This window comes from Procambarus clarkii, chromosome 36 (assembly GCF_040958095.1).
Source record: "Procambarus clarkii isolate CNS0578487 chromosome 36, FALCON_Pclarkii_2.0, whole genome shotgun sequence".
In the NCBI taxonomy this organism is placed as follows: domain Eukaryota; kingdom Metazoa; phylum Arthropoda; class Malacostraca; order Decapoda; family Cambaridae; genus Procambarus; species Procambarus clarkii.
In genome coordinates, this window is record NC_091185.1 from 33527671 (window position 1) to 33548936 (window position 21266).

The window sequence follows — 21266 nt, forward strand, 5'->3', positions numbered from 1 at the left end:
TCCTTCATAAGAATCAGTAGTACTATCAAGTACTACTTATTATCTATAAATCCAATATCTAATTATATTATAATCACATATTATCTCAATCATATGTCTAGACAGTAAAAATAATCAATCAATAATCATTGAAGGCTACCTTCCCCAAAAAGAAGGGAGGAGCCAACTCGAGAGTAAGCGACCTACAGGGGCCCCCGAGGCCAGGACGGGTGTGTTTACAAACAGTGAACAAGTGTGACGGTGCCTTGTGAACAATTATTCAGCTTAGGACATCTTATCCAATAATCTTTATCACCAGTGATTACTCTCTAGAACTGGGGGAGTACCTGGACAATATATCTACAAGGAAAAATTCCTAGAACATATCTAAATAAGTGTAGAGTGGAGCACACAAGGTATCATTGTCTCCACCTCCACCATCATCACTTATCTAACCTATTGTAACCGCAATTAAGGACATAATCAATTAGCAACGCTACTAGAACAATACAGCAAAGCTGTGATATTAAATATCGTACCTAAACTCCACAAGAGCGTTATCCAGTATGGCACACTTGTCAGACAGGCACCCGGCATTCAGAGAAGTATATTGAATGTTATTTAGTTTATTAATTGGTCAATTATATGCTTGTGTAACTTTAATAAATCCAATAGGTCTGTCTGCCAGTTACAGGGTGAGGCAACGCCTCATATTTCAGTAAGTTTATTAATATAGTAATGCCTGAACCTCTTCATATAAATTGAATATATCAATACATATATATATATATATCCTTGAACATATTAATTAAGTTAACAATTGCTTGCTTAGTTATCTTTATTTTGTAATATAAGTTTATCTAATTGAAAATAATCTTTAGTACTTAGTTAACAGTACTTAGACCACAATCAAGGTCATTTAATATCATACTTCTACAATTTAAATTGTTGTGTTTATATAAAGTAAATGAATTTTCAGTAAAGACCACCACACTAACTTATCATTATCACCAATGATTGCTCTCTAGAAACTGGGGAAGTACCTGGACTATATATATAAGGAAAATTCCTAGTTCTTTATCTAAATAAGAGTGAAGAGAGTGGCTCATAACAGCTGATGTGTTGAATTGTCTGCAGGTAGAATGTAGATCTTCAATCAACTTCTTCATTCACACTTAAGGATACACATGCCCCTTACAGCCCACAGTCTGTCATTAGGACTAGAGGAGGTAGGATTTACAACCCTACCTAGGGACTTCAGTTGTGTTAATTTTGCACAGAGTAATTTTTAATTTAGTACAATACAAGTTTTATGTAGTTTTCATATATCAATCCCGGCAATATTTCCACAACCACCACCACCACTACCAACACCACCACCACTACCACCATCACCACCTACCACCACCACTACCACCACCACCGCCACCACCACCACCAACAACAACCACAACAACTTCACCACCACCACCAACAACAACAACACCATCACCACCACCAACAACAACAACACCATCACCACCACCATCAACAACAACACTAACACCACCACAACCACCAACAAGAACAACAAGGACCCACCATAGACAAATAAACCTGCCGCTCTGCAGGAAAGCGAACACTCTACACCCGCCAGCAGACACTATGGCCGCCAGCAGACACGGAACACCAGCCAGCAGACACGGAACACCCGCCAGCAGACACTATGGCCGCCAGCAGACACGGAACACCAGCCAGCAGACACGGAACACCCGCCAGCAGACACCCACCTGAGCATAGACGAGCAGTGTGTACTGGGTGTTGACACTCCTCAGTGGGCCGGAGACACAGTGTATCATGAAGCCGTGGGCTGTGTGGTTGGTCACTCTGCAGCTGTGTACCGGGCCGGGGCGACCTGTACAGCGGGAGTAAGGACACCCACGGTGAGACACCACCCACCAGTATGGACATATTGGAAGAGCAGCAAAGGAAAGTAACAGGGAGAGATAGTGAGAGTAAAGAGGAAGGAAGGAAGGAAGGAAGGAAGGAAGGAAGGAAGGAAGGAAACTATCAGGGAAAAACACCAAGCCATTACGACGAATATAGCACTGGGAAAGGGGTCAGGATAATGATTTGGGATGGGACCGGGAAACGGAATGGTGCCCAACCACTTGGACGGTCGGGGATTGAACGCCGACCAGCATGTAGCGAGAACGTCGCTCGCTCGTACATTGTCCAGCCCAAGTGGTTGGAAAATGTAAAGTGAAGAAAATAATTTAATAAGATGGAAAGAGGAAGAAGAGAGAAAAGAAAAAGAGAAGGAAATAAAGAAAAGGGAAAGAGAGGGAAAAGAGGGAGAGCGGAGGAATGAGAAACACTAAAATTCAATACCATAAAATATATGTTAAAGGATAAAAAGTTTCATATAAGAAGAAAGCAAAATAGGATGACGAAAGTGAGACTTGAGAAGAGTGTCGGCAAATAAAGTGGGAGAGAGTGATAGAGAAAGAGGAATGTGGACGATGATAGATAACACGGTGACAACCAAGAGATAACATTTAAGTAGATGGAAGAAAAGAGATAGGAGGCGGCGGAACAAGAAATGGTACATGTAAGAGGCAGAGAGACAGTCAGAACGACTGAGAGCAAGAAGGAGATGATAGCGACAGGATACAATGGCACGATGATGAAGATAGGAAGCAATGAGGGGATGATAAGCGTAGGAAGCAGTGATGGAGGATAAAGATAGGAAGCAGTGAAGGAACGATAAAGACAGGAAGCAGTGAGGGGATGATAAAGACAGGAAGTTGTGCGGGGGACGATGAAAATAGGAGACCGTGACGAGATGATAAAGATAAGAGTTAGTGTGGGGATGATGGAGATAGTACATACAAAAAGAGATGGAAGAGAGCAAGTGAATAAAACAATTACATTAAGGAATGTCAAATAATTTTACAATAATAATGAAACGTATAACAAATGTCATTCAAAACATAAATAATCATAGTAGAATTATATAAAATGACCGAACTCAATATTGACTCACCAATGAGCAATTAAACAAATGTCGCTTTTCCTTTCGGTATTTCATGAAGAAACCAAACTTTTTCGTGCATAATCCTGAAACTTAAACTACAAAAATAGCAATTTGTGTTTTGGAAGAAGTAGTACATACATTTATGCATATATATATATCTATCTACCTTCTATATAAATAAAAATGGAAATGTTCGTTTGTTCAAAATCGCTAATCTCCGAAAGTTCTTCACCGATTGCTTTAAAATTTTTACACAACGTTCCACTCCCATCCAGCCAGGTTTTTATATACATACTATATACATGTCACGTCTGTGACGAATAAAAAACATGTTTTTTTCTGAAAAACCGTGTTTTTCCAGGTGAAGGAAATCTTTGAAACCTCTTTACCGATTGTTTTGAAATTTTGACACAACGTTGCATTCGAATAGGCGCGTCTTTTTATATATCTACAATATACATGCCTCACCTGTGACAGGAAAAAACATGTTTTTTTTTTAAAACAGCGCCATCTGTTGGACGTAAGGGCAACACATGCTAAAATCTCAAAAAGTTCTTCATCGATTGCTTTGAAATTTTGATACAACGTTGCATTCGAATAGACACGTCTTTTCATATACCTACTATATCGATGCCACCCCTGTGACAGGTAAAAACATGCGTTTTTGAAAAACAACGCCATCTGTTGCATATAATAGCAACATGCACGGTATACTAAATATGTCACGAATTCCATTTCATTCATTCCGATTGCATTGATAAATTTTATTTTCATATATTTCGATATATTCTATTTTTAATTGAATAATTATGTGTTACATTGTGCTGGAAATGAGCTGTGTTGTTTACCATACCGTTCATTTCGTAAGTATAAGTATAGATGCCACATCTGTGACAGGAAAAACTATGCTTTTCTTGACAAACAGCGCCATCTATTGCATGAAAGAGCAACACACATGCTATACTAAATATGTTACAATTCCAGTTCAATGTTTCTGATTGCATTGATAAATTGAATTTTCATAGATTTTGATTTATTTTCATTTTGATTTAATTATTTTGTGTGACTTTTGTTAAAATTGCACTGTGTTGTTTACCATACCATTCATTTCGTGCGTATAGTTTATTTTTTTTTCATATTTTCATTTCATTTTTTAACAGTTTTTCTTATATTTCAGTGATTGAAACATCAGATCACTTGATGTTCCCAATTTTCTGATTGGGAACATCAGACCATCAGGATGGTAGAGTGGGGAATGGTGGGGAGGACGAGGGGACGGTGGAGTGGAGAATGGTTGGGAAGCCGAGGAGAGGAGAAAATGGTGAGGAAGACTGGGGGACAGAGAAGGATGCTGTAGCCGGGTACTGCCAATTAATACACAACTATATTCTACCCACTTCAAGACTTCGCACCAATATAGAATCATCAAGAAATATGGGCCAATAGGCCCTTTGCAGTTACTTCCATTCTTCCCTTTAATTTACCCAATTTATACCCATTGCACTGTATTCTGTCTTGTGTTGAAAGTTTGCTCTATCTTGTGTTGAAAGTTTTGATCACTTCATCCAAAACTGTTGTAACATATCACCTCACCCAAATGCGGGCATATAAGATGAAAGATGTTTAAATGATAGCATTGTAGAACTATGTTTAGTGTTTGCAGGTTATAGTTGTGTGTGTGTTAACTAAAGTCTTTGAAAATATAGTAAGTTATTACGAAACGCGTTCAAGTGTCATGTCAGACTAGAAATAAAAATGAATTTTGAATTGATTTTTCAATTACCATCGACAATGAAAAGAAACATAAGAAATATTGAGAAAATTCGTGTTAGAATTATTAATCTTACTTTTACTGTCATATTTAATATATATACATATACATATATATATATATATATATATATATATATATATATATATATATATATATATATATATATATATATATATATATATATATATATATATATATATATATATATATATATATATATATATGTCGTACCTAGTAGCCAGAACTCACTTATCAGCCTACTATGCAAGGCCCAATTTGCCTAATAAGCCAAGTTTTCATGAATTAATTGTTTTTCGACTACCTAACCTACCTAACCTAACCTAACCTAACTTTTTCGGCTACCTAACCTAACCTAACCTATAAAGATAGGTTAGGTTAGGTTAGGTAGGGTTGGTTAGGTTCGGTCATATATCTACGTTAATTTAAAATCCAATAAAAAAAAATTGACAACATACATAATGAAATGGGTAGATTTATCATTTCATAAGAAAAAAAATAGAGAAAATAACTTAATTCCGGAAAACTTGGCTTATTAGGCAAATCGGGCCTTGCATAGTAGGCCGATAAGTGCGTTCTGGCTACTAGGTACGACATATATATATATATATATATATATATATATATATATATATATATATATATATATATATATATATATATATATATATATATATATTAACGCACTTCTCACCCTACTATGCAAGGTACGATTTGCCTAATAAGCCAAGTTTTCCTGAATCAATATATTTTCTCTAATTTTTTTTCTTATGAAAAGATAAAGCTACCCATTTCATTATGTATGAGGTCAATTTTTTTTATTGGAGTTAAAATTAACGTAGATATATGACCGAACCTAACCTATCTTTATAGGTTAGGTTAGGTTAGGTTAGGTAGCCGAAAAAGTTAGGTTAGGTTAGGTTAGGTAAGTTAGGTAGTCGAAAAAACATTAATTCATGAAAACTTGGCTTATTCGGCAAATCGGGCCTTGCATAGTAGGCTGAGAAGTGCGTTCTGGTTACTAGGTACGACATATATATATATATATATATATATATATATATATATATATATATATAATTTATATATATGATGATTTTCTTTATTTAAAAAAAATCCAATTGGTTTATTTGAATTATTATTATTATGTTATGTTACGAACATAAATTATTGACTTAGTTATGTTAGGTTTGGTTAAGATAGGTTAGGATAAGTTAGGTAGGATAGGTTAGGCTCGGTTATATATCAACGTTAGTTTTAAGTTCAATTAAAAAAAAATAGCTCATACATAATGAAATGCACAGCTTTATTATTTCATTTGAAAAAAATAGGAAAATGTATAAATTCAGGAAAACTTGGCATATTAGGGAAATTAGACCAAGTAATTGTAAGCCGAGTACAGTGTTTTGGCTACTAGGTCCAACATATGTCCGCCTGGGACATGTCAACGCCTGGCACATGTCAACGCCTGGCACATGTCAACGGCTGACACATGTCAAGACCTGAGACATGTCAACGCCTGGCACATGTCAACGGTTGACACATTTCAACACCTGAGACATGTCAACGCCTGTCACATGTCAACGGTTGATACATGTCAACACCTGAGACATGTCAACGCCTGGCACGTGTCAACGCCTGGCACATGTCAACGGCTGACACATGTCAACATCTGAGACATGTCAACGCCTGGCACGTGTTAACACCTGGCACTTGTCAACGCCTGGCACATGTCAACGCCTGGCACACGTCAACGCCTGGCACATGTCAACGCCTGGCACATGTCAACGCCTGGCACATCTGAATGCCTGGAACTTGTCAACGCCTGGCACGTGTCAACGCCTGGCACGTGTCAACGCCTGGCACATGTCAATGCCTGGCACGTGTCAACGCCTGGAACTTGTCAACGCCTGGCACATGTCAACGCCTGGCACATGTCAACGCCTGGCACATGGTAATGCCTGGCACATGTCAACGCCTGGCACATGTCAACGCCTGGCACGTGTCAACGCCTGGCACATGTCAACGCCTGGTACATGTCAACTCCTGGAACTTGTCAATGCCTGACACTTGTCAACGCCTGACACTTGTCAACGCCTGGCACTTGTCAACGCCTGGAACTTGTCAACGCCTGGCACATGTCAACGCCTGGCACATGTCAACGCCTGGCACATGTCAACGCCTGGCACGTGTCAACGCCTGGCACATGTCAACGCCTGGCACGTGTCAACGCCTGGAACTTGTCAACGCCTGGCACATGTCAACGCTTGGCACGTGTCAACGCCTGGAACTTGTCAACGCCTGTCACATGGCAACGCCTGGCACATGTCAACGCCTGGCACGTCTCAACGCCTGGAACTTGTCAACGCCTGGCACATGTCAACGCTTGGCACGTGTCAACGCCTGGAACTTGTCAACGCCTGGCACATGTCAACGCTTGGCACGTGTCAATGCCCGGAACTTGTCAACGCCTGTCACATGGCAACGCCTGGCACATGTCAACGCCTGGCACGTGTCAACGCCTGGAACTTGTCAACGCCTGGCACATGTCAACGCTTGGCACGTGTCAATTCCCGGAACTTGTCAACGCCTGTCACATGGCAACGCCTGGCACGTGTCAACGCCTGGCACATGTCACTGCGTGGCACATGGTAATGCCTGGCACGTGTCAACGCCTGGCACATGTCAATGCCTGGCACATGGTAATGCCTGGCACGTGTCAACGCCTGGCACATGTCACTGCGAGCCACATGGTAATGCCTGGCACGTGTCAACGCCTGGCACATGTCAATGCCTGGCACATGTCAATGCCTGGCACATGTCAATGCCTGGCACATGGTAATGCCTGGCACGTGTCAACACCTGGCACATGTCACTGCGTGGCACATGGTAATGCCTGGCACGTGTCAACACCTGGCACATGTCAACGCCTGGCACATGGTAATGCCTGGCACGTGTCAACGCCTGGCACATGTCACTGCGTGGCACATGGTAATGCCTGGCACGTGTCAACGCCTGGCACATGTCACTGCGTGGCACATGGTAATGCCTGGCACGTGTCAACGCTTGGCACATGTCACTGCGTGGCACATGGTAATGCCTGGCACGTGTCAACGCCTGGCACATCTGAATGCCTGGAACTTGTCAACGCCTGGCACATGTCAACGCCTGGCACATGTCAACGCCTGGCACATGTCAACGCCTGGCACGTGTCAACGCCTGGCACATGTCAACGCCTGGCACGTGTCAACGCCTGGAACTTGTCAACGCCTGGCACATGTCAACGCTTGGCACGTGTCAACGCCTGGAACTTGTCAACGCCTGTCACATGGCAACGCCTGGCACATGTCAACGCCTGGCACGTCTCAACGCCTGGAACTTGTCAACGCCTGGCACATGTCAACGCTTGGCACGTGTCAATGCCCGGAACTTGTCAACGCCTGTCACATGTCAATGCCTGGCACGTGTCAACGCCTGGAACTTGTCAACGCCTGGCACATGTCAACGCTTGGCACGTGTCAATGCCCGGAACTTGTCAACGCCTGTCACATGGCAACGCCTGGCACATGTCAACGCCTGGCACGTGTCAACGCCTGGAACTTGTCAACGCCTGGCACATGTCAACGCTTGGCACGTGTCAATTCCCGGAACTTGTCAACGCCTGTCACATGGCAACGCCTGGCACGTGTCAACGCCTGGCACATGTCACTGCGTGGCACATGGTAATGCCTGGCACGTGTCAACGCCTGGCACATGTCAATGCCTGGCACATGGTAATGCCTGGCACGTGTCAACGCCTGGCACATGTCACTGCGTGGCACATGGTAATGCCTGGCACGTGTCAACGCCTGGCACATGTCAATGCCTGGCACATGTCAATGCCTGGCACATGTCAATGCCTGGCACATGGTAATGCCTGGCACGTGTCAACACCTGGCACATGTCACTGCGTGGCACATGGTAATGCATGGCACGTGTCAACACCTGGCACATGTCAACGCCTGGCACATGGTAATGCCTGGCACGTGTCAACGCCTGGCACATGTCACTGCGTGGCACATGGTAATGCCTGGCACGTGTCAACGCCTGGCACATGTCACTGCGTGGCACATGGTAATGCCTGGCACGTGTCAACGCTTGGCACATGTCACTGCGTGGCACATGGTAATGCCTGGCACGTGTCAACGCCTGGCACATGTCAACGCCTGGCACATGGTAATGCCTGGCACGTGTCAACGCCTGGCACATGTCACTGCGTGGCACATGGTAATGCCTGGCACGTGTCAACGCCTGGCACATGTCACTGCGTGGCACATGGTAATGCCTGGCACGTGTCAACGCCTGGCACATGTCACTGCGTGGCACATGGTAATGCCTGGCACTTGTCAACGCCTGACACTTGTCAACACCTCACACTTGTCAACGCCTGGCACATGTCAACGCCTGGCACTTGTCAATACAAAACAAGTTGGTGTGTGTTGTGTGAGACCTGAGCCATTAGAGACGTCACTGTGGGAGGAAGACTGACAGCCCACACACAATTTAATGGATCTTCCCAGAAAACTCTGGTCATCCTCCTCTGTGGGTTTTCTTGAAGTTTTCTGCCCTGTGACTGTAATTGTAAGAGTGAGGGGGGGAGGGAGAAGGAGGTGGGGGAAGGGAGAAGGAAGGAAGGAAGGAAGGAAGGAAGGAGGTAGATGTAATATGGAGACAAGAAACTGAGGTAGAGAGGGTAGACGAGGGATAGGAGTGAAACTGGATGGGAGAGAATTATAGAGAGGTGTTGGAGGCACGAGAGGGAAGGGAAGAGAGTTATCAGGGGAAAGCGCCAAGGTATTACTTCTACTATATAGCACCTGGAAAGGGTCAGGATAAGGATTTGGGATGGGACGGGGGGGAGGACTGGTGCTCAACCACTTGGACGGTCGGGGATTGAACGCCGACCTGCATGAAACGAGACCGTAGTTCTACCGTCCAGTTGAATTTATTATGCGAAAATAGTTATATTACTTATTACATATATTGAATTCAAAATGTTTAGTTCATATGCCACTCAAGTCATCGCGTGCTGAGGCTGCCACACAAGCTTCCCTTGGGTGTTCCGGCGCTGCGTTTCAACTACCAGAACCAGAACTTGCATCTGAGACTGTACCTATGAGACATCTATGTACGGAAATTGACTAGCAAATTATACATCCTCTCATGTTTTCACCATTCACAAAAAATACACCTTCGCTCCACATATGGTTCTCACCCCTGCAGCGTATATATATGCATGAGTGTGGAGGAGATTTAACGTGTGTGTGTGGCGAACGTTATCTCTCAAACTAGTCAAGACACATTATGGTGGTAGGAAGCAGCCGTGCAGATAATGTGAGCCTTGCTGTGTCGTCCATTCAGGTGGAGATGGAGATGACAAGTGCCTCCCCTCCAGCCCTCGCCTTGCAGTCTTGGCATAACCATATGAGCTTCATAGCGTGAAGCAGCTTCGCTTGGGTCTGGTTATCTGATGAGGCTTCACTTTCTTAGGGTGAGAGGGAGGCTGGAGCTCAGCCGGATGCACCTACCATTGGCCAGAAAGCCTGCTATGGTGCTCCCATAGCGGGTTACTATGTATCTCTTACGTACGTGTGTTCCTATGATCTTACCTAGTAGTGAGAGGAAGGTGTTGACTGAGCGAGGCGGTATTTCCTGGTTATGTGCGATCGACTCTTTTATAACATCATAAATGTAAGTGTTTAAATAATTAAAATGTTAAGTGTTTTAAAATCTTGACATCTAAAATTACTAAAGATAATGAAAACAATTAATCATGAAAGCAATAGTAGTAATAATAAAAATAATTAAAATAATAACACTAATGGTAACAATAGCAATCATTACAATTTTGTTAATAATGATAATCATAATTAATATATAATTTTAATGTCACTCGTTAACTTTTTAATATGTTTTATACATGGCTTGTAAAATCTCTTGTATGTCTGGCCCTCTCATTAACACCTCGCTAACTTCCATCATTCCTGGCGGAGTTTGGCAACATCTCTCCTCACCAACGTTTCCCTCACCCAAAGTTTGCTAACTTTGGCAAATACTTCAAAAGCCTCTCGCTCATCTAGCGGAAATTTACATAACTTTTGTATCTGTTTTGTAAAATCGTTACCAGCTCGTTGACAATTCGTTAATTAATTTTTTGCCATCTGTCACTCAGACTCTTTCACTCGCGTCTTTGATTGTCTCTGAAGTTCTGGCTCCATTAAGACGGATAGTTCACATTGATAACACCTCGTTATCCCTAACACCTCGTTATATCTAACACCTTGTTATCCCTAACACCTCGTTATCTCTAACACATCATTATCTCTAACACCTCGTTATCTCTAACACCTCGTTATCTCTAACAACTCGTTATCCCTAACACCTAGTTATCCCTAACACCTCATTATCCCGTAACACCTCGTTACCTCTAACACTTCATTATGTCTAACACCTTGTTATCTTTAACACCTCGTTATCTCTAACACCTCGTTATCCCGTAACACCTCGTTATCTATACCACCTCATTATCTCTTACATCTTGTTATTTCCAACTCCTCGTTATCCCTAACACCTCGTTATCTCTAACACCTCGTTATCTCCAACACCTTGTTATCTCTAACACCTCGTTATCTCCAACACCTCGTTATCTCCAGCACCTCGTTATCTCTACCACCTCGTAATCTCTAACACCTCTGTTATACTCAAATTGAATGTCCGTTGAGACACAACCAATCACAGGCAAGTAGTCCTCTGACGTCATGCCAGACAGACAATCACCAACCGTGCTCCCAGCAGGCTCAGTTCTCCAGACGGACTCAGAGAAGGTGGACCTCGGCTGGCCAGATATACACCTTGTTGTCTCAGTCAATAAATATACAGACGTGCCTACTTTGTCTACATTCAACCCCGCAAGGCAACGAATACTATTAGCAGCAGTGGGATCCAGAATTATTTTTTTGGAAACGCCTCCATAAGGCGCCATCCTGCCACCCACGCATCAATTATTGTACCAGTCCGGGGTCCTGTTATCAGCCACTACTCTAGGTCGACGATTTCAAAAGTAAAGTGCAATATTTGCAAGAGAGAACGAAATTTCATCAGCGAAGGGGAGAGTAATTCACTGCCAGCGTTTTTTAATTTCCCGCGCCACGCGGGAACCTGCACCACCACCGCCACCCAAGCCCCCATCAACAAGCCTTGTGTGTTGTCTGTACCAGTTCCAGCTATTGCAATCATCTTCTACAGCTTCAACTGCTCTGCAGCTGTGTGTGCAATCTTATTGAGAAACAATTGCCAAAAAAAAAACTATAACCGTCTGACTAGTGTCGCCCCCCAAGCTCACACACCTCACCACGGTGCCACATCGACACCTCGCCACCCCTCATCATCGCCACCAGCCCCCTTGCTACATCATTTTGTGTGAACTTCGACCTACCACATCGTGCTTCCTTCGCCATCATCGTCGTCGTCAAAGTTTATCTTTGCGCTTCCAACATCAATTCCTAGTGTGGGGTCTCCCGAGCTTCGCGCCTCTGCCGCCAGCAGTGCTGCCGTCGCACCAGATTGTAAACAAAACCTCGCATGTGCCTCTTCACACACGCCGTGTCGCCGTTTTTCGTGATTGGCCACTGTTATATTGCAAACCCTGCAGCCCTGAGTTAAGTAATTATGAGCTAAGATATCGTGTGCTATGGTTTAATGAGGTTCAACGTAAATATATTCACAATATCTTATGAATTAACCTTTCAGTGACTTGTTAAATATTGGAGCTGGTTCAGTACTCCACTCCCCACAGTTTCCTTGTGTGATTTCAACATTCCTGCTTCTCACAGTAATTTCATTAAATATTAATTGTGCTACTAGAGTGTTATTGGTAAATTCAAATGGCAGTGAAGTAAGAAATCCTTGTTTTAGTAGCAGTTAAGGATTTGTACAATATAATTTTTTTGTAATTCCACCAGGCCTAAAATTGAAATTTATTCCTTCAACATTTCATATTATAATTTTGTTACCGTAGCAGTTATACACATGTGTCCAGTTTATGTGCTACATCCATATTTCTTGCATTGCCACTTGTTGTGTTGAATCATTTTAATGAAATTTTGAAATTGCACTTTCCAGTTTTTATTCTAAATTGCTGTGCTTAGCCTGGTTTAATTAATTTACATGCTTCTAATTCCAGTCATTTTAATGAAAGATTGCTAATATAATTCACAATTTTGCTTGTTCTTAATTATTTGTTGCCTAGCCCAATTTAATAATTCTATTTTTGCCATTTTCTTACTTTAGCCACGTTGATATTTTTTTTTGAGTGTTTATTTTTGTGTATACCATTTCTGATGCCTGGTGCACTTAATTATAATCTGCGTTCAAACATTACTTCCACGGCTGTGACAATGCCTACCACTGTTGAATCCCAATGGCCAGAGATCAGCTCAGGAAATGGCTATTCCTCTTTTTGCTGGTGAATCCCGCTTATTAGAGTCATGGTTTAGTAAGGTTGAAGCGAAAACTGTTGCACGTTTTTCCAAACCTACTGATGCCGAATACTTAGCAATTGCACGGTCAGCTGTGGACACAACCAAAGGTGATGCACGTTTTGTTGTTGATGAGAAAGCCATTGTTAGCCTACAGTCTTGGTCTCAATTTAAGGATTTCTTTCGCCGGCGCTTTGTTAACAAAGGAGACCTAGACCCGTATAGGTTAGTCAAGAAAATTGCCAATGCCACCATGCAGCCTGGTGAATCGTTTAATGCGTTTACTAGCCGTCTCGATCAGTATCTGTATGACTTAGTTTCTGCTATGAATAGTTCATTGGTTAGATAAAGACAATAATCTGTCCCCTGAGGCTACGACCAAGATGATAGCATTTGGGACTTTAATGCATTTTGCCCCAGAGCATACTAAACCGATCATTGAGCAACAAAATTTTGGTGTTAAACATGAAATTGGTGAAGTGTTTGGGGCTATTAACAATGCTGCCGATAAACTAGCTCCCCGAAGTGCTCAACTGTTGCCACCCTCTGATACTGTAAATGTAGTAACAAGCTCTCAGCATCCTCCCACAAACTCTCAAAACTCTTGGTCGCAGAACTGTACCCATGGTTGTTGGTTGTAGCCCCCAGTCAAATTCGCCTCCTCATAAGTTGCCGAAACGCCATAGTTCACAATCATCCAATCCCTCATGTTGGCATTGTGGTAAGAGTAACCACCTCGCAAGGGACTGTTGGTCCGCCCCTAGATCATCACCCCCTAGACAATTCTCTCGGTCCCCTCGTCAATCTAATAATTCTAGGCTCCCATATTGCAAGTACCATAAACAAGTTAGTCATCACAGTGCAGATTGTAGAGCTAGGCAAAGGAAATCCCCACCTCGTATCTCCCACGGTCAGTCTTGGCAAAACGCACAACGTCCAAGACATTATCAGAACTCACGTAATTACAATTCCCAGCCCAGCTATAATGCAACTTCGAATTATAATACTCTGCCACAGAATGCTGGAGTTCAGAATGTTCGCTCCATGTCGTTGGGAAACCCTCAAGGCCATCCGCTAACCAATTCAAGCTAGCCAATCCTAGTGCCCTCCCTGTGCAACCCGTTCTCGCAAATTTAATAAGTCAATATTGACTTATTAAATATGTGCATAGGTGACATACTTAACATAATAGTTTCCCTTGAAAAGCTTCATAGAAAACACCGACCTTACCTAACCTACTTTTTATGTTAAGATAAGCATCTTATTGCTTCGTAATTACAATTATTACCTAACCTATACCTATAATAAGTTAAGTAACAATTGTAATTACGAAGCTATAAGATGCTTATTTTAACATACTAAGTAGGTTAGGTAAGGTCGGTGTTTTCTATGAAGCTTTTCAAGGGAAACTATTATGTTTGGTATGTCACCTATGCACGCAACTAATAAGTCAATATTGACTTATAAATTTGCGAGAACGGGTTGCCCTGTGTATTCAGTACCTAACCAAAATAGATTTGGACACTTGACAGAGGAGGACACTGACTCTAGACCAGTTGTAGATGTTGACGGAACCACAGTGAATTTGACACAGACGAGATGCAGATATCCCAGACAACATAAGTCACAAGTAGTAACTTGTCCAGTCTCAAGTGATGGTCCCCTTGTCTCAGCTATTGTACATGGTAGAGTTTTAAAAGTTTTTCTTGACTCAGGTGCAAAAGTTAATATTGTCAAGCCCTGAGCTCTTAGAGACATTGAAAGTAGGCACCCTACTACAGTAAGGAAGTGCCCCATACCTTTTCTAAGTGGTGTTTCAGGAAATAAAGTAAAAGTTCAGGGTGAAATTGACCTCCCACTCAAGTTAGATGGTGTCACATTGTCTATAACATGTTTAGTTGTTGATGTTATTCATTTTCCTGGAGACATTCTCTTGGGTCTGTACACCATGATTGATGAAAATATTGCATTGTTTCCCCATCGTTGGAACATCAGTATCAAAGACCACGTCATACCCTTGTGTAGCATGTATCGACAGGGCCATGAGTTCAACCTTCAATCAGACTACGTTAATTTTGTTGACACCCGCCTTGCTAGCGTAGGTTTATCAGATCATTGTTGTGGTAGCATACCCGAGAAAACAGGCACTCGAATGAAGCATCGTAGTTGTGCAGTTGTTAAGGAGAGTGAGTATCGGGACTCTCTGGAAGGGGCGCCCTAACGGATTCTCGTTGTCTTGCTCACCTGACAACTTCCATCTCTGAAGTCGGTGGTTCCACGGCTACTGACACTGTGCTGCATTCTCATTTTCTCACCAGAATAAGAGTTAAGGTTCAGGGAGTGCCTGAGTTGTCGGATGTGATTGCGGAAAGTGAAACATGTAAAGTGAATGGCACGTTTGTTGAACCCTCCTGGCACACAGTGCAGGATGGTACTGTTACATTTATTGCAAACACTAGTAATGCCGACATCCATCTTCAGTCTGGTACCCATGTTGTAGATTTTGCCCATTACTCGTTCCCGGTGCGAGTTGTGGATGATGTCTCCATGGATCATACTGTTTGTACTCTCACACCAGGAAAACAGGGATCTCATGAGCCAGAGGTGCAAGCGCTACACCTCAGTCCTACTGATTTTCCTGACTCTGTGGCTCAGCTTTTGGAAATTTTGAACAGGAATAGAGCTGTTGTTGCTCTACCAGGAGAAAAGTTAGGTCTCACTCCTCTTATTACACATAAAATTCCCCCTTGAACAAGGAACTACAACTATTTATGTACCAGCTTACCGTCTTCCCCATTCTCAGAGAGCAGAAGCCTTGTAGAGGAAATGTTACAGAGTGATGTAATTGAATTGAGTAATTCGCCATGGAACGCTCCATTGATTCTTGTACCAAAGTGAGATGGGACTTGGAGACCTGTAATCGATTATCGGAAGCTTAACAGAGTAACGATACCTGATCGTTTCCCACTTCCAGTTCTCAATGATTTGTTGCAAAGTATTGGTCAAAATAAAGTATTCTCAACGTTAGATTTGTTGCAGGGATTCTGGCAAATCCCCCATGATGAGGAAAGTAAACAATTGACAGCCTTTAGTACTCCCAATGGTCATTTTCATTTCAAAAGAATGCCATTTAGTTTGCGGAGTAGTCCCATAACCTTTTCATGGCTCATGACAAATCTATTTCGTAGATTGATAGAAAGTACTCCTCTAGTTTACCTTAATGATCTCATAATCATGTCGCAAGATGTTCAGACTCATTTCCAGAACCTTGAGAAAGTACTTGCAAAGCTCGCTGGAGCTAATTTAAAAATAAAGCTTACAAAATGTTCATTTTAAAGAAGATTAATTTCCTAGGTCATACAGTTACACCTTCAGGTATTACATTGAATGAATAAAAAATTATTGCTGCCTGTGATTTTCCAACGCCTCGTACCGCAGAAGCCGTAAGACAGTTCACAGGTCTTGTAGGATTTTATCATTCATTTATTGCTGGATTCTCTATTATAGCCACTTCACTTTATAAGTTGCAAAGAAAAGATGAACCCTTTGTTTGGGGAGAGGCCCAGGATCAGTCATTCAAAAAACTCAAGTCAGCCTTGATTTTGTCACCTGTCCTTAGGTACCCAGATTTTTCTAAACCTTTTACATTGGTTACAGATGCTAGTGACATAGGTCTAGGTGCTGCATTACTTCAAACAGAAGGTCACAGAGATCACGCAATAGCTTATGCTAGCCGTACATTATCTAAAGAAGAGCAAAATTATAGTGCAACAGAACGAGAAGCCTTGGCAGTTGTCTGGGCACTTAAACATTTCAAGGATACAATTTATAATTACCCAGTTCATGTTCTTACAGATCACCAACCATTAATTCCCTTGTTCAAAAATAAGAATCCAGTTGGAAAGTTTGCTAGATATTTGCTCACAATTCAAGAATTCAATCCCACATTTGGTTATATTCCTGGAAAGCAAAATGTAGTAGCCGATGCGTTTTCTCGACACGTAGCTGCAATTCAGTTAAATTACCCAGCATTAGATGCTACAGTAGTTGAGACGGAACAGAGACAAGACCCCATATGGGCACCCGTCATTAAATTTTTGACTTAGCAAGACACTCGCCCGATTCATAAACCGACAGTACCATTGAAGGAATTAGTGATGTTAGACAATTTACTGTGTAGAGTAGTAAAGCTAGGGACAGCCCCGAGAAAATGTTGTCAGTTAGTTGTTCCAGCTGTCTTGGTACCAACTGTGATAAAAATTATCCATGATGCTCCTGCAAGTGCACATCCAGGAAAGGATCGTACACTCCAACAAGGTCGATTGAAGTATTTTTGGCCAAAAATGGCTAAGGAGATTGCTCATTATGTTGACAAATGTTTAATTTCCTTACGGCACAAGGGACATGTTTCAGGACCTAATCCAATTCAGGTGTACCCAGTAACGAAAGCTCCTTGGGAACGAGTATCGATGGATTTATTGACAAATTTTGCGGAAACAGAGAAAGGGAACAAATATTTGCTTGTAATTGTTGATAATTTTTCATGGTTTTGCAAACTAGTTCCTATCCCGAACAAGACAGCAGAAACTATAGCCAGTGCTTTCCATGACCAAATAATTTGTAGATATGGTATGCCTAAAGTAATCCTTTCAGATAATGGTCCAGAATTCAGTAATAGTATTTTAACTAGCTTGTGTGATTTATATAACATTAACAAATGTAGTATCATGCCTTATAATCCAGCAAGCAACGGATTAGCTGAACGTACTAACAGGAAAGTGTTAAATGCCTTGAGAGTCACGTTGAATTTTGATAACAACAATTGGGATGATTTTATACCCTTAATTCAGTGTGCTATAAATTCTTCAATTAATGTTTCTACAGGTGACACACCTCACGCTATTCTTTATGGTACAGATAAGATCCTCCCTAATGAATTGATTAACGTACCTCCTACTCCCTTATATAACGAAGATGATTTTATTCAAGTGAAGCGTAGACAAATGCAACTAGTATTCAAGAAAATACGAGAACAACTGTCCAAAGCTACAGCCGAGTTCACTCTAGCAAGGAATGCACGAACTAAACCCAGTAAAATAACTATCGGATCTGTAGTAATGATACTTAACCAACACAGGTCTGGCCCTATGTACAAGTTAACTAAGAAATTTTTGGGTCCATATAAGGTAACCGAGCTTATCAAAGGTAACAAGTATAGACTTAAGAACTTCGTAACAGGAGAGTATATAAATGAACATTTAGACCACATGAAGTTAGCTAAAATGACTGTTGACGAGACTGATGAGGAAGATGACAATGAACTTTCCCAGACAGATCCTCCTATTGGGACACCACCTTCTGTGGTTGACAGACCACTTGATGTTCAGCAACCCCATACTAGCACTTATAATCTTAGATCTAGAACTCTCGTTTCAACCGTGCACTCACCACATGTCCATTGGCTAGATGTTAACGAGGTTATCTCTCAAGATGATAGTTTGTCACATGAAGTTTCATCTGTTCCTGACCTTCAGCCAGAGCCAGAGTTGTATAGTGCTCTGGATGAGCTAGGTGTAGATATCCGCCGAATTTATTATTGAGTGCACTCTGCAGTTATTCTGTTTGTTTTGAAGAAAAAAATTAATTTGCAGTATTTCTACCACATGTGTCTTATTATTACTATTATATATAATGTATAGTTTTTCTCAACTTTATTTTGTTATAAAATAGATGCCATTGTTAAGTCTACTACCAATTGTATTTTTACAGTGCTTGTCATAAGAGTTCATTAATGTTCTAGCAACCACATTGTGGCCAGTGAATCCTGACTGCTATCACGCAGATGTTAGTCTTCTTGATCCAGGTCTTGTATATAGCTTGTAAATATATTGAACATTAAATATAATGTACATGGGTTTTGTAAATATATTGTACATTGAAAAAAAAATCCACATTATCTAATCTTAAAATTCATTTGTGGTTGTTAGGTCAGAACTTTGTTCCATTAATGCAATAATAGTTTAATTTTGTATGGTTTTCAAGCACATGTCATTGACACATGTTACAAATTTGTTTAGGCAATACCATGAGTTGTATTGTTCATATCTGATCAGTAGACATACACATGTTCTTAATACTCTGGTTTAATTAAAGCATTGTTAGCATGATTTTTCACACCTGATCTTCTTTCAATGTTTATTATGCAAATTTCACATGTAAGCCATTATTGAATGCCACCGAGGTCCGAATACCTCGTTATCTCTAACACTTCATTATCTCTAACACCTCGTTATCTCATACAACTCGTTAACCCTAACACATTGTTATCTCCAACACCTCGTTATCTCTAACACCTCGTTATCTCCAACAGCTCGTTAACCCTAACACATCGTTATCTCCAACACCTCGTTATCTTTAACACCTCGTTATCCTTAACACCTCTTTATCTCTAACACCTCGTTATCTATGCCACCTCGTTATCTATAACACCTCGTTATCTCTAACACTTCGTTATCCCTAACACCTCGTTATCCCTAACACCTCGTTATCCCTAACACCTCGTTACCTCTAACACCTCGTTATCCCTAACACCTCGTTATCTCTTACACCTCGTCATCTCCAACACTTCGTTATCTATAACACCTCATTATCTCTTACACCAAGTTATCTCACACTTCGTTATCTCTAACACCTCGTTATCTATGCCACCTCGTTATCTATAACACCTCGTTATTTTTAACATCTCGTTATCTCTAACACTTCGTTATCTCTAACACCTCGTTATCTCCCACACCTTGTTATCTCTTACACCTCGTTATCTCTAACACCTTGTTATCTCTCACACCTCGTTATCTCCAACACCTAGTTATCTCTTACACCTCGTTATCTCTTACTCCTCGTTATCTCTTACACCTCGTTATCTTCAACACCTCGTTATCCCTGCCACCTTGTTATCTCAAACACCTAGTTATCTTTAACAATCCGTTATCTCTAATACCTCGTTATCTCCACCAGCTCGTTATTTATAACACTTTGTTATATCTAACTCCTCGTTATCTCTAACACCTCATTCTCTCTAACACTTCGCTATCCCTAACACCTCGTTATCTCTGACACCTCCTTATCCCTAACACCTCGTTATCTCTAACACCTCGTTATCTCCAACACCTCGTTATCTATAACACCTCATTATCTCCAACACTTTGTTATCTTTAACACCTCGTTATCTCTAACACCTCGTTATCTTTTACACCTTGTTATCTCTTATGCAGTTCGTTTTCTCTAACACCTCGTTATCTCTAATACCTCATTATCTTTAACACCTCGTTATCTCCAACGCTTCCTTATCTCTAACACCCCGTTATCTCTAACACTGCGTTATCTCTAACACTTCGTTATCTCTAACACCTCGTTTTCTCTAACACCACGTTATCTATAACACCTCGTTATCTCCAACACCTCGTTATCCTTAATACCTCGTTATCTCTAACACCTCGTTATCTCCAACACTTCGTTATCCTTAATACCTCGTTATCTCTAACACCTCGTTATCTCCAACACCTCATTATCTCTAATACCTCGTTAACTCCAACGCCTCGTTATCTCTAACTCCTCGTTATCTTTAACACCTTGTTATCTCTTACGCAGTTCGTTTTCTCTAACACCTCGTTATCTCTAATACCTCGTTATCCCTAACACCTCGTTATCTCTAATACCTCATTATCCCTAACACCTCGTTATCTCCAACACTTCGTTATCTCTAACACTTCGTTACCCCTAACACCTCGTTATCTCCAACACCTCGTTATCTCTAACACCTCGTTATCTCCAATACCTCGTTATCCCTAACGCTTCGTTATCTCTAACACCTCGTTATCTCGAACACTTCGTTATCTCTAACACCTCGTTATCTCAAACACCTTGTTATCTCCGGGGAGCCGGTCGGCCGAGCGGACAGCACGCT

At 41.5% G+C, this 21266-nt stretch overlaps 1 protein-coding gene across 1 annotated transcript in view; it reads right to left on the minus strand.

Moving 5' to 3' along the window:
* Positions 1 to 21266, minus strand: part of LOC138371747 (uncharacterized) — a 311310-nt gene that overhangs the window by 96943 nt on the left and 193101 nt on the right. The window contains exon 4 of the mRNA XM_069336768.1: positions 1749 to 1873. Coding sequence (XP_069192869.1) covers positions 1749 to 1873 — 125 coding nt within the window. The remainder of the gene's footprint in view (positions 1 to 1748; positions 1874 to 21266) is intronic.